This window comes from Astatotilapia calliptera, chromosome 2 (assembly GCF_900246225.1).
Source record: "Astatotilapia calliptera chromosome 2, fAstCal1.2, whole genome shotgun sequence".
Lineage (NCBI taxonomy): Eukaryota > Metazoa > Chordata > Actinopteri > Cichliformes > Cichlidae > Astatotilapia > Astatotilapia calliptera.
The window spans coordinates 29,054,205-29,068,533 of NC_039303.1; the positions used below are offsets into that span (position 1 = coordinate 29,054,205).

Consider the following 14,329-nt stretch of genomic DNA (forward strand, 5'->3'; position numbering starts at 1 on the left):
GTTAGAAAGCTGAAATCCCCTAATGCAAGTGATTACAAAATACAGTGTGTGTGTTTGTAATGTGCAGTAAGTCTTTCTTATGAAGCTAAGATCAGAGTACAAGCTAATTATTGACACAAATGTTCTTTACAGCAATCAGCATGTGCCTGAGAGCTCTGAGTCAGTCTCTATGCACCCTTTGAAAGATAGCTCACTATTATCTTTATTAGCTGTGTTGAATTATGACTCTTTATTTATTTATTTTTATTAATTTGGCTGAGATCCAAGAATAATCAAGCGCTTTTTGAAGGACGGGTTAAATTAATGAGCCGGAATGGCCTCGGTAGTAAAACAAGTATGTGAGGACATGAGTCAACCTTTGTATGTGTGAACGTTATGTGGTAGGGAGGGGTTGAGTGGGAGCAGAAGTACACTGGGAGTGAGAGATAGGGACGCAGGGTGTCAGATGGAGAGCGCAAAACCTCGAAGCTTCAAATGTTCCACTCTGCTCGCTTTGATCACTTCAGCCTCTTCTTCACCCACATTATGGATCTCTTATCAGTCATAAAGGAATGCATTATTTTCAAACGTGCGCTGACGGACTGACATCAGCTGTCTCATTAAGGTGGATTTTGGAATCAAGGTAGAAACCTTCAGTATGCTGAACCAGCCCAAATGTCACTTCCTCTTGTCTTCTCTCCTGTTTTCCTTATATTCTTGGAACAAGGCAACCTGCTCTCTTGGGAAGGGCAGGGATATTTGGCAGCAGCCCAAACCGGATCCCACACTCAAAGGGCAATCTTTTCTACATGACACCTTCCCTCTAGGCTTCCTCTGGGGCTCTGGAACTTCTGCTTTCCAGACAGAAGGAGCCTGGAACCAGAATGGGAAAGGTGCCTCAATTTGGGACAGTTTCACCCACTCCTCTGTCAGTGGCAGCTTGGACAGAGAGGCTGCCAATGTGGCAAGTGACAGCTACAACAGATGGGAAGAAGATGTGAAAGCATTGGAGTATCTAGGTGTAAGGTCATACTCTTTTTCTCTCTCCTGGCCCAGACTCTTTCCTGATGGAAATGCCAGAGGTCAGCCCAATACTGCTACTGTGAAGCATTACAGCTACCTCATAGAGAGGCTTCTGGAAAAGAAAATTGAGCCCATCGTCACTCTCCATCACTGGGACCTGCCACAGGTGCTGCAAGAGGATTATGGAGGCTGGAAGAACGAAACTGTGGTGGAACTTTTCGAGGAGTATGCTACTTTTTGTTTCCACACTTTTGGGAGTCGTGTTAGGTATTGGCTCACAATGCATAATCCCTACCTGGTGGCTGTACAGGGATACGGGACAGGAGTCCATGCTCCTGGAGAAAAAGGGGGACCTGCCACCTCTCTTACTGTGGCACACAATCTGATAAAGGTCAGTTACACATGGGGACCTAGCAGATTTTGTCAAATTTCTCACAAGTATGTAATTTTTACTCTTCGTGTTCCTCATCTGTTTTGGTTGCAACGCCAGCGATATGAAGAATATCTCCAGTTACACACATACACAAACTGTGTAAACTTTGAACTCTCACAGCTTTATCATTTTACGATAGACAGTGAATCTGTATATTGCTCGAGTGATTTTAGGTCAGAGGACAGTGAAGCAAGAAAGCCCTGATATTTCATTTTAATACAATCAAATTGGTCAGGGCGTATAAAACTAGTGCAAACAAGTGCAAAACCTGGCTGCTTGCTTTGTTTTGTTTTTTTGTTTTATCTCCTTGATGACTCGTCAATTTTATTTATATTGATTGGCTTGTGATAAACATGACAGTTAAAGAGACACTGCGGTCAAAGTCCACCACATCAGCACTTGTCTACTGGAGAAAAATGGTGTGTGTCAGGAAGTCGGGGAGACATGCCTCATTAATAATCACTTTCAGTTTACGCAAAGAAGCACAGATGGTGTACCTGCAGCGCCCAGTGAGCAAACAAAACCAAAAAAAATTCAAATAAAATAACCATTTATATGTAATTGTTTTCATAATTACTCTCTTATCTCTCATTTTCCCTCTCCTTATCCAGAATTAACTATGTTATGTATACCTGTGCTTTTCATAGAGACACAGTAAATTTTGCTGAGTCAAATAAGTTTATTTTACAGTGAATATGTTCAGGAAAAAAAACAACAAAACTAAAAACATCACACTAATGTGTCTGCTGTTATTTCCAGGCTCACGCTAAAGCATGGCATGCCTACAACGCCAACTTCCGCACAACTCAGAAGGGTAAAGTGTCCATTGTTTTGGGCTCCCACTGGGTGGAACCTCAAAGAGGCAAAGCCATTGATGCAAGTGCTGAGCTCTGTCAGGAGTCAATAGAGGCAGCACTGGGCTGGTTTGCCAGTCCCATCTTTGGTGATGGGGACTACCCAGTCTCTTTAAAAACCAAGCTTGGGGCTCTTCTGCCAGCATTCACCCCTGAAGAGAAGCTCTGGGTGCAGAAGACAGCTGACTTTTTCGCCCTATCCTTTGGGCCTAACAACCTCCGTTTGGGGCAGAGTGTAATCAGCTACGGGCAGACGGTGACTCCAGACCTAAGACGACTCCTGGGCTGGATAAAGTTGGAATATGGGAATCCAAGTGTCTTAGTAGCTGAGGGAGGCTGGTTCTCTGAAGCCACTGTAGGAAAGGAAGACACAGTGGGCATCTATCTGATGAAAAGCTTTATCAACCAAGTCTTGCGAGGTAAGCAGAACGCTGGGAAGAACAAATAAATATGAGTTAGACAATAAAGTCATTGAGACACAAACATTTGTCTATCTTACTCTATTATTACTTTGTTTTCTTTCATAGCCATTAACCTTGACGGTGTACGGGTGTTTGGATACATGGCCTGGTCTTTAGTGGATGGATTTGAGTGGAATTATGGGTATAGTATTAGACGAGGCCTTTTTTATGTGGACTTCAGCCAACCAAACAGAACTAGGAGCCCCAAGAGCACCGCTCAGTACTACAGAGAAATAGTTAATGATAATGGCTTCCCAAGTGATGAAACCTCGCAAGAGGTGAAAGGCTATTTCCCCTGCAACTTTCACTGGGGTATTGCAGACTCCACTTTACAGGTAACATGACTTTATGATTATCAGCTATGGAAGATGTTCAATAATGCTCCGGACGCCTAAAGAACACATTTTAATTGTATTGTTTTGTTTTGTTTTTGTAGGTCAACTTCTACCCTTTCTCCCCACAGTTTACTGACCCTCATTTGTACAGTTGGAACTTGACAGGTGACGGATCGTTGCATCAGGTCCCAGGGGTGAAGCTCCAGACCAGGCGAGCACAGTGCACAGACTATTTGGCTATCCGTGATCATCTTAACCTGCTGGAATCGACAAGGGCATCTCACTATCGCTTCGCTCTAAACTGGTCTCTGATTTTACCCCAAGGAGACCTCTCTAATGTAAACACAGAAGCTCTGAGGTAAAGATGCGCACACACACACAGTGACAATTCAAATAACACAATTCATGTTATACCTGTAACTTTACCTGAGTCACACCCCGGTTATTGACAGAGCAATTTCGAGTTCATACGCACTTACTTTGCCTGAATCAGTCTCTCTGTGTCTACACTCTTTACTTTTACAAAGATACTACCGCTGTATCGTGACCGAACTCAAGAAGCGGGATCTCGAGGCTCTTGTGGTTATTTATTACCCAACACACCGATCTCCAAATCTGGGTTTACCTGTGCCGCTGCATGCCTCAGGTGGTTGGCTCAATTACAGCACAGTGAACGCTTTTCAGGAATATGCAGCACTTTGTTACCAGGAGCTGGGTCCCTGGGTTCAGAACTGGATCACTATTAATGAGCCAAACAGACTTGTAGACGTTTATTCGAGTGGGGAAGACAAGCATCTGGCAGCTCATAACCTTCTTCTGGCTCATGCAAAAGCCTGGAGGTTATATGAGAAGGAACATTACAGTCAACAGCAAGGACTGGTATCGTTAGCACTACATGCTGACTGGGCCAAACCTGCTAACCCCTTCCTGGAGTCACACACAGTGGCAGCTGAAAGATTCCTTCTGTTTGAACTTGGTCGCTTCTTAGACCCATTGTTGGGGACTAGACGTGAGGAGAAGCACAACATGGGGGACTACCCACAAGAAATGAGAACGTATCTAGAAGAGAGAGCTCGAGTAATGGGCCTTCCTGGATCTCCTCTTCCTAATTTTACTGAGACTGAGAGAGAGGAACTGAGAGGGGCCTTGAGTTTTATCGCACTAAACCATTTTACTACCCGTTTGGTCTCCCCGCGTTCCCACACACAGGACAGTTTTCAGCAGAAACCACCTCCTGATCATGACTGTCTGATTCTTTCTGATCCAACATGGCCCTCTTCTAGCCTGCGGCAAGCTATTGTGCCGTGGGGCTTGCGTAAGATGCTAAAGTGGGTTAGCCAGAGGTATGATGGAGCTATACCTATCATTGTCACCGGGAGTGGGATTGACGATCAGGCTCCTGTTGAGGATAAACTCCGGCAACACTACCTAAGGAGTTACCTGCAGGAGGCACTCAAAGGTAGGGCAAACATTTTAGACAATTTTCTACCTCAGTCTAGGATGTGTTGTGTAACAATATTTGGCAAGAATCAAAATAGAGTCTGCAGTGTTCAGGATGTTGAGACAGAGATACAGTTCCACATGTGATACAGGCTTAATGACCTTATTGCTTCCTACTATAAAAAGCTTTATATACTGAGAAACCATGAAAACCATAAAAGCAGAAACGAGGGACGAGGACAAACAGTGCCATAAAGGCCATATTGCCCTTTATGGCACTGCCCTTTATGACTCACCTGTATTTGCACATGGAAGCAGTGTAGTTTTCTAACACAATAAAAGCCGTGTTTTTTAGATAAAGTATTCATCTTACTTTTCTGTTGTTATATTTCTATTTCTTTGCAGCTTACCATCTTGATGGAGTCAACTTGCACGGCTTCTACGTGTGGAAACTCCAAGATCGACACGTACCGCAGTATGGCCTCTTCACCTCAGCCCAACACCAATCCAAAGCCAAAGCCTCCATTAATGTGTACAGAGAAATCATTGCTCTCAGCGGATCCCCTAACAATGACTCAGTGCAGCCCTGCAGGTTTAGCGAGCTGCATGAGCCTTGCTCTATATGCGCATGGATGTTCACAAACAAAGCAATGCTGGTTTTTGGGGGGTGCCTCCTAATAACAGCTGCAATGCTGGCAGCGCTAGTGGTTTTTGTCATAGTCACCAAAAGAAACCAAAGACATGGCAGAGGAAAAGCGAAAGTTGGGTTGAGCAGGAGGAGAAGAAAGGAAGGAGTGTGTTTGTGTCCACCTGGTGTAAAGCGATAACACTAGGAAAGACTGACTCATTCGTGTGTCATAAAAAACCCTGTGGCTCACTGACTGGGAAGGGCAACGACTTGTGTACGCTCCATTTGTGTCTGTTTCTGCTCATGTGACGAATGTGTGATTAGTTGTGTAAAATGTAAATAAAAGCAGAATGCAATGATTTGCAAATCTCATAAGTTTTATTCACAGCAGAGCACAGGAAATATATTAAATATTTAACAGTCCATTAAGATCTAGAAATCGAGAAGACCAGCTGTTCATCATTTAGGAGAGGAATATTGTCCCATTCATGTCTGATATAGCATTGTCTTGCTGAAATATGCAAGGCCTGACGTCATCTGGACGGGATCATATGTTGCCATAAAACTGTATATACCTTTCTTGTTTGATGGTACTTTTCCATACGCACTAATACACTTTCATACCATATGAGATGCAGGCTTTTTAAACTGAGAGCTGACAACAATACGATACTATTGGATATGTGAAGATCACGGGTCTTGTCTCTTGCACATAGGGATTTCTCCAAATTTTCTGAATCTTTTGATGATATGTAGTATAGATCAGTAGATATTCAAAACTTTCTGTATTTTACCTTGAGGAAAAATATTCTGAAATTGTGCCACAATTTGTAATCACAGTTCTTTTCCAGAGTGGTGAACTTCTACCCATTTTTACTTCTGAGAAACTGCCACTTTAAGATGTTCTTTTTATATCCAGTCATGTTACTTAACTGTTGCCAATGAAGTTAAACAGTTGTATCATGTTTCTCTACCTGTTTCTTAGTGGTACCACTTATTTTTCCGGCCTTTTGTTGTCACTCTCCCAACTTTTTGGGACTTGTTGCATTTTCACAAAATTGTAAAGTGTCTCAGTTTAAATGTCGGATATTGCCAAATCATTGCATTCTGTTTTTATTTACATTTTACACAACATCCCAATATTTTCAGAATTGTTTTTGTGAAGCTATTTTGTTTTATTGTTTCTACATATTTAAAAGACTGTAAAATGGCAACAGATTTAATGACTGTTGCAGTGAGAAGCTAGGGCATGTGTGAGTTTTTTATAACCTTACGTAAGTGATTACGTCAGCTCTATGTTTTATAATAAACAAATATGAGAAAACATACCAGTGCAAAACATCTCATAACAATAAAATCTAATAAAAACATGATCTCAAATCACCAATCAGTTTTATAAAAGTGGCTTTCTTTTCATAAGACAACAAAGGCATTTATTATAACATGTTTTTTTCATAGACTGGATGTTCATGGGGCAATGATGCCCCCTAGTGTGACTGTTTGCAGGTATGATGAAACACTATGAAACACTTCTCTGTTATTTGTTTAAAAAAACATGCATATTTCTCATGTGTGTCCTGTGATAAAGCAGTGTGGCTACAGAATGGGGTTTGTGTCTGATTGCTGCACAGCGCAGTTTAACTGACAAAAAAGTCACAAAAGCACAGTGGGGTACTTTTGGTGTTATTATATATATACATACATATACAATATTATACATGAAGATTAAAGATAAGTATTCCACCCTGATTACAGCATTTAGCCATGTTAGTCTGTAAAGGTTTGCTGATGCAGATATTTAAGACTATAACATAGTAGTTAATTTTGATCTGATTTTAACTGGGTTTTGACTCTTTTCTGAAGATATAATGAAAGTCCGATTTGACCAAAACGGAGCATAGCATTTTCCTTCTCATTAATAAACATATATTTTTTTAATGTTCCTATATAAAAATCACTTCTTTTTTTAAAAAAATAAAAGATGTAACGATCTTGTCTCTGATAAATTATGGTCCTAGGTACTTTGGACTATTCGTTGGGCTCATTTCAAACAAGTTACATTTGACTGATTGGTTTATAACTTTGTTAAGTTTTGAGTTATTAGTAAAAAGAATATTTTCGGTCTTCCTCAGATGAAGTGACAGCTTATTTTCCTCAAGCCAAATGTTAAGAGATTCTAATTCCTGACACAATTTGATATCCTTAGGATTTCTTCCCACTAACTCTAAAAGCAGAATTAGAATACAGCTAAGCAGGATCACATCTGAATGGCCACAGTGGCCTTTTAGTTGTTTCATTTTTGTTTTTTATTCTTTCTACACTTTTTCTACGCATATGTTTGTGTCGCCAAAATGCATAAGAGCTTTGCTCTGATCATCAGATGAAAACACCTCCTCATTTCTGTAATGTGTTAGAGGCAGTTTTCATACTGCATGTGGTGCTTTAACAGTAATAGTTATCAACAGCAGAGTTGTCAATTTTGACTAAAAGGAAGTTATCACATTTTACTGATTAAATGTAACCGTAAATGCATGCCCCCCACGGACACCCTAATATATTCATTGTAAGCCGATGAACCAATAGCAGAAGGGATTCGGGATGGCAATACTGATCACATGACCCCTCTCCTCCAGACTGCATGCAGTTTGGTATTAAAATGTTTTCAGTAGCCCCAACCATTGTGTTCTTATACATTTGAGATGACAGACAGACGTTGAGACATTTTGGCGAATTATAACTTTGTATAAATAGCGAGGACTGACGGCGCTCGGCGGCCAGCAGCCTTCCTGTTGTTATTTTTCAGAGTGTATTTAAAACGTGCAAAGGTACTGTAGGCAGAGCAAGCTAGCTTTAGCTTACGTTAGTCAGGTCGGACGGCGACGAGGCCCAAGCCGGACGGGAACACGGGTGAGCCATGGCTAACATCGCAGTTCAGAGGATAAAACGGGAATTCAAGGAAGTGCTTAAAAGTGAAGAGGTGGGTTGTCATGTTTGCCACTCGAAGCTGTGGCTTTAATTCTTTTCTTTCCTCTTTCCGTGACTGCGGGGGCTGAATGAGAGTGACGCGTCGCTGGCTCAGCTGTCAGACTGCTAATCACCGAACTGCTAGCTTGAGCTAGCAGCCTCGCCGATAGTTATTAATACACCACAGCGTGGAAGATAAAGCCAAGAAATTAACTTTTGCTCCAATTTGGAAGCATGACCGCATTAAATCATCCACAACTTCTTGTTGCTAGCAGTACTCGGTAGCTTACCATGCCTTCTGTGATGGTAAAGCTAATCGGGATAGCCATAGCAAAGAGTGTAAGGTGGTGTCCGCATGTTTTATTGAAGGTGTTCTTTGCACATTTACCCTGTACAAGCTCTTCCCTATTTAGATTAGTGTGTATATCAAACCTAAATCCAAAGGATTTGCGCAACAAGTTGATCAACTTTAGTTAACGCCTGTGGGGGGTGTTAACTTGTGCTGCATAGTCTTGTTTTATATTTGGTGACTTAACACCTTGCGTTTTCCTTTTCTACTTAAGCCATAACGCACATTTGGTTTTCCACCTTTCAGACTAGCAAAAACCAGATAAAGGTGGACCTGGTGGACGAAAACTTCACAGAACTTAAAGGAGAGATAGCAGGGCCACCTGACACGCCATATGAAGGTGAGGAGCTTTGGGGGACACGCTCTCGGCTCTCGTGAATACATGGTTGCATAACTTTTGTGATATTTATCATCACTGAGAAAAGGTTGATCCTGAAGTCTGCCAAACTCTTTAAATGCTTGAATTGTTCTGTATGATATCCCCATATTTTCTTCCAGGAGGTAGATATCAACTAGAAATTAAAATCCCAGAGACGTATCCATTCAATCCACCCAAGGTAGGGCTCAATGTCTCCTTCTCATACAGTATGAAATACTCTTGAAAGTATTCCCCTCAGAAGTTCTCATTTACTGTAAGAATCCAGCAATGCTTTTCTTCTGCGTTTTTCTCATCTCAGGTTCGGTTTATCACGAAGATCTGGCATCCCAATATCAGCTCAGTCACAGGTGCAATATGTCTGGACATTCTTAAAGACCAGTGGTGAGTAAATGTGCTCCAAGATTCTTGACATTCTTCATCTGTCAGACATCCATTATGAAATATTTTGTGAAATTTAAGGCCAACTGCAGGTTGCTTCTAATGCCTACATGATCAACAGTTGAAATTAGCACAAAGCTTTTGGATGGTAATTTAGGGAAAATGACTAGATATAAATAGGATTAAATAAAAGATTGTTTAATGCATTTTTTTTTTTAGTCATAATATTTAGGCCTTCTAAGAAAACTTGCAAGTGTCAGAGGCCACGGTGTATAGGTACTATGAATAGTGGTTGCTTTAAAAACTGCATGCATGTCATTTCAGGGCGGCAGCTATGACACTGAGGACAGTTCTCTTGTCATTACAAGCCTTACTGGCAGCCGCAGAACCAGATGATCCACAGGATGCTGTGGTAGCTAATCAGGTGGGTGTGTATTTATGTTTTCACTTCTTTTCCTGCTTGAACATGATGCATCTCTACTAGCAATTGTTACTAAATATGTATTCACATGTATACCATACTACAGACGTGCCTCATAGTGACTAACAGTACTACAGTATTGCTGTAATTTGGCTGATATATATGCAGTATGTTATTTATACTGAAAATTGAAAAAATGTGGGGTCATTGTGTAATTTTGTAGCGTTCTATTTAACTATTTAGCTACGTACTTTGAGGCCTGGTTGATTCTGCACCTTCTGATCACTTGCAGTGGAGAGTGTGTTCAGAATATATCAGTTTTGTTTTTAGCCACTTGTGTTAGCTTTACAGTTTGAAGCCCTGGATTCTTCCCTCAAAGACACAGTTTGGTGTTTTCTTACTGGTTGAGCAATGTTCAGTGGTATACCAATACTGCATGTAGGTTTAGTTTCTTTTTTGGTTGTCATAGTAAATAAAGTTTGCTACCAAAAACAGAGTATTATAAAACATGATCATTTTGGGAATACAGTCAAAATTTTAAGAAGAAATGAAATTGTATCCAGAAAAAGTCAAAATGTGCAGATTTCTTTTTGTTTATGTGCTGAAATAAAATTTTGTGTAACTGATTCTGTAATATGATTTCACTAACTCTCTAATCCACCTTGTAGAGGGTATAGCAGCCATGCTCTAATCTCCACATATAGGCTTTGTTTTTTCTCAAAATGGTATTTTCTTAATGTGGCCCTAATACTCTGTAATTTACTGGGATTTTTTAGAGAAAAGGAGGGGAAAAAAGGCCTCCCAAGCCCTTGGACTTTACATTATTTTGGCTTTGTATCAAATACTTTTATTCTTCCCATACACGGAAAATAGCAGCCAAACCCTGTAAAACTTGGCAGTTGATCCCTTCAAAGTTGATCGCAGTTATTTTTTAAGTGTAGGAAATGCATTATCCTGCGATCCTGTGAGAGGTTAGTGGGCAGTGTCTTGTCTTTTTATTTTAAAAGATTTCATTTTCTAGTAATCAGTGTAGCAATGGCATCCAGCCTATAATCTTTGGAAGGTATGTTCCTTCACCAGCTATTCCAGTTTTATAGTTAATAGCTTTTCTAGTTAACAAATGCAATCCTACTCTGAGCACATTACTAAACCTACTGTTACTAATCACTTGTACAGTTAATTTATCCTTTGGTGAACAAAATGCACTCCAATGAGAAACAAAGTAATGAAATGAGGTTAAATAAGAGGAGTGGTATAAACGTTTTTGATATGTATATCACAACAGTGAGTTTTTCTTTTTTAAGTTTACACTAAAAAGCGTTTCAAAGTTGATCGTCTCTTATAGTACACCAGTTTCAATGGCAAAGATTAATTTCTGTGATGTACAGTAACGGAAGTATCAGTTCCCTGAAATTGTTTATGACTAAAGAAAACTTCTAAAGTGCATCTGGGTAAACTTTAAAGAATCATATTACCATGTGGGATAGGTGACTCGTCAAAGCGCGTTAAAGGGATATGAATGCGCTCCCTATATGTATTTTATTACCCGACCCATCTACCAGCCACAATTGCATCAAACGATTTCAATAATAATCATGTTTTAACATTCACCAGACGTGAAGTTTGTGGTCTTGTTTTGTTTTTTGTTTTTTTTTTTCGATTTTATTCATGAGATTAGAATTATTGTATTGCTTGAAAAAAGCGTGACATACTGCGCTGCTTCATCATGACTACATTCCTGCCTCCTTCACCTTTGCACTGTGGTGCATACTTGAATGCTTCTATTTTGATAGAGGTGCTTAACCTTCAATTTTGAGGAAGTGGAACTGGCAGAGAAAGAAGTCTAGTAAGCAGAGCTGATGGCAAATGATTATGCTGGTGGCCCTGGGAGACATAACTTGGTGATTGTCAGTACACACACCTAAAAGGACAAGCATCCTGATCATACTTCTGCTAACCTAAATCGACTTTAGAAACTGAAACTTCATAGCTAGGGACCTGGCTCTCCTCACCAGCAACAATCCTCTACATGTTAGTTGGATTAGCTTCAAAGAGAAGTTGTTTTCTTGCTGTTTGAGGTAAATGCTGAAAATGCATTTTTGCAAGTATTGATACAGATCCTCTAGAGAGCAAGAGATAAATGTCCTCACCATTGTTGGGTATTACCAAAAGTTTCCAATCCCCCCCCCCCCCCCCCCACCCCAAAAAAGAAAGAAAAGAAATTGTATTAACAGGAACCTGCGTCTAATGTCTTATTCACTTAGCAGCTTCGTTGTTAATAGTTTATAGTGATGAGAAATCTACACTCTAAATTTCAGCTGAATAATGCCTACACAGCATGGAAACGGAGCGCTTGGCAGAATTGGCTACCTGGCAAAGTACAGCTCTACCACTTCCTCTGGCCCTGAATTATCATGTTAGTAATTTGTTGTGTACAGAAGAGTGACTATAGCACTTGCCCCAAAATATATGTTAATTGTGACACTGAATATTTAATTTCTTAACACAATGCCAACATGGTGCTTTTTAAATGTTTCAAATCTAGATAATTCTTCTCTTGGCATTGATGACCTATATACAAGAGTTTCTGTTATGGAGGGTGGTGTGCATTATTTTAATTCAAATGTAAAGCTGTTTTTTCCATTTGTTTTTACCGCGCAGTACAAGCAGAATCCAGAGATGTTTAAACAGACAGCGAGACTCTGGTCTCACGTCTACGCAGGCGCTCCCGTCTCCAGTCCGGAGTACACACGCAAAATAGACAAACTCTGTGCCATGGGCTTTGAAAAAGTAAGCGTCTCGAAATCTTGTCTCTCCTGCTTTGAATCGCGATGTGAAACTCTCGCAGAATAAATCAGCATGTGTGACTGGTTTTGTTTTCCTCCGCAGAATGCAGTAATAGTGGCATTGTCGTCGAAATCCTGGGATGTGGAGACGGCGACAGAGCTGCTGCTCAGTAACTGAGTACTTCTGGCACCTCCTTCATCTTCCACTTAATCCCAATCTCTCCTTCCTACCAAACACATCCTCTCTCTCTCTCTCTCTCGAATTCCCACTGTCTGAAGGCGTCTCTTCCCTTAATGTACCCTCTGTTTTAAAGTGGACTCCTCACATCTACACTCGCCCTCTTCTCCAGCCCCACCTTTATCCCCTCTGTGTTTCATCTCTCATCTGCACACGTCACCATCTGCTGTACAACACTCCAATCAGCCGCTCTGTGAGCTCTTATCTCTGGTTTCTGAATTCATTCAACATTCCACTCAGAGCTACAATCAGAAATTCAATCACACCTCACCACCTTTGAAGCAAATGCCAGACTTAAGACCCCGCCCACATCCGCCAATCTCCCAGCTCTTACTGGCTCTGTGCAAGAAGCAGCTGACAGCAGCTTATCCTTGCCTATGCAGTGCATTTTACTTTAATTTGTGAAAACTTTGGTGGGAGAGAGTCAAGCCATTTAGGGGAGGGGCTCTTTTGGACCTGGTCCTGATTTAACGCACTTTTGGGCTGTTTTTTCTGGACAAGGATTAAGCTGAGATTTTGAACTTTTCAATTGGAGACTCAGTCAAAACTTTCTTGCACTGTTTCCAAACCATACCTTAATCCCTTCACTATCCCAAAATAAAAACTTAGTAATGTTGGCGTCATTTCTAACAGCATAGATTGCTGAACAGAGAATTTATAATTTTAGGTGTAATATTAGGATTTTGCGAATAAGTTACTGGAAGTATCTAATTACAATCATAGACATATTTGTTATATTGTGGGAGTTTTCAGGGCAATAACAGTGCTTTAATTGGACATAAAATTGAGGGGAAAGTCACAAAATGCAACAAAGTAAATGCAGAATGCGTGCATCAGCTTATTCCGTGTTCTAGAAATCAGTTCATCAAGTGTCAAAAGGTGTTCACACAGTAGCCATATTCATTTTCATGCCATGTTTCACCCTCTTAAGCTGTTGGCAATTGACCCAAAATCCAGGCAATCTTCAGTTACTGTCCTCACAACCTGTTCTTCACTTGGCTTACTTCCTTTCTTCCTTTACCCCCACATTTTTTTTTTTTTTTTAAGAAAAAAATCGTGTTTTATTTGGATATGACTTCTACAGGAATACATTTTGATTCTTGTTTTTAAACGGAGAGAAAATAAACGCATTCAGCAGTAACACAACCTGTCACAAGTCTGGATAAAAAAAAAAAAATGGTTCAAAATGATAGAAAAATATAGCATCAACCTACCTAGGCCAACAGATAAAATGTCAATGATTCATCTGTAAATAAAATATTGAAGTCTGTGTAAATTAATCCACCCTCTGTCCTTTCTGTGTTGCCTCTCTCACGCACACCACTTGACAGTAATGTGAAGTTCAGTTTTAATGGATTTTTTTCAATCATTTGTGGCATTTTGAACATTTCTTTTGCTTTGTGTGAATTTGAATAAAAACTAGACTGAGCCACTAAAATTGCTATACTAATGTCATATAATAGAAATGTAATTACAGGGATTCAAGTTCCATACTGAAATTCAATTTTCAGTGTTTTGGGCATTAGTATTATAGATCATTTGTCCTTGCTCAAGAAGGTAAATTTTCTGTGCAGTCAGATCTTCAACGAGCAAAAGGATGCCGGAATTCTGATAATATTCAGAGCCTCTTTTTCATAGTGCAGATAACAGGTGGCCTGCTT

The 14,329-nt window shown here is 40.3% G+C and overlaps 2 protein-coding genes across 2 annotated transcripts; both read left to right on the forward strand.

The window, feature by feature from the left end:
• Window positions 1-433: 433 nt before the first annotated feature.
• klb (klotho beta) lies at window positions 434-6,818 on the forward strand. Its single transcript, XM_026193034.1, has 6 exons — window positions 434-1,393; window positions 2,195-2,708; window positions 2,817-3,085; window positions 3,187-3,443; window positions 3,613-4,544; window positions 4,931-6,818. Exons 1-6 carry the CDS (start codon window positions 638-640, stop codon window positions 5,350-5,352), a joined length of 3,150 nt encoding a protein of 1,049 aa, XP_026048819.1. The 5' UTR covers window positions 434-637; the 3' UTR covers window positions 5,353-6,818.
• Window positions 6,819-7,743: 925 nt separating this feature from the next.
• On the forward strand, window positions 7,744-13,948 carry ube2ka (ubiquitin-conjugating enzyme E2Ka (UBC1 homolog, yeast)). The gene is made up of 7 exons (XM_026193046.1): window positions 7,744-8,130; window positions 8,713-8,806; window positions 8,965-9,023; window positions 9,144-9,226; window positions 9,548-9,647; window positions 12,306-12,434; window positions 12,534-13,948. The coding sequence occupies exons 1-7, from the start codon at window positions 8,068-8,070 to the stop codon at window positions 12,606-12,608; spliced, it is 603 nt and encodes a 200-aa protein (XP_026048831.1). The 5' UTR covers window positions 7,744-8,067; the 3' UTR covers window positions 12,609-13,948.
• Window positions 13,949-14,329: the final 381 nt, after the last annotated feature.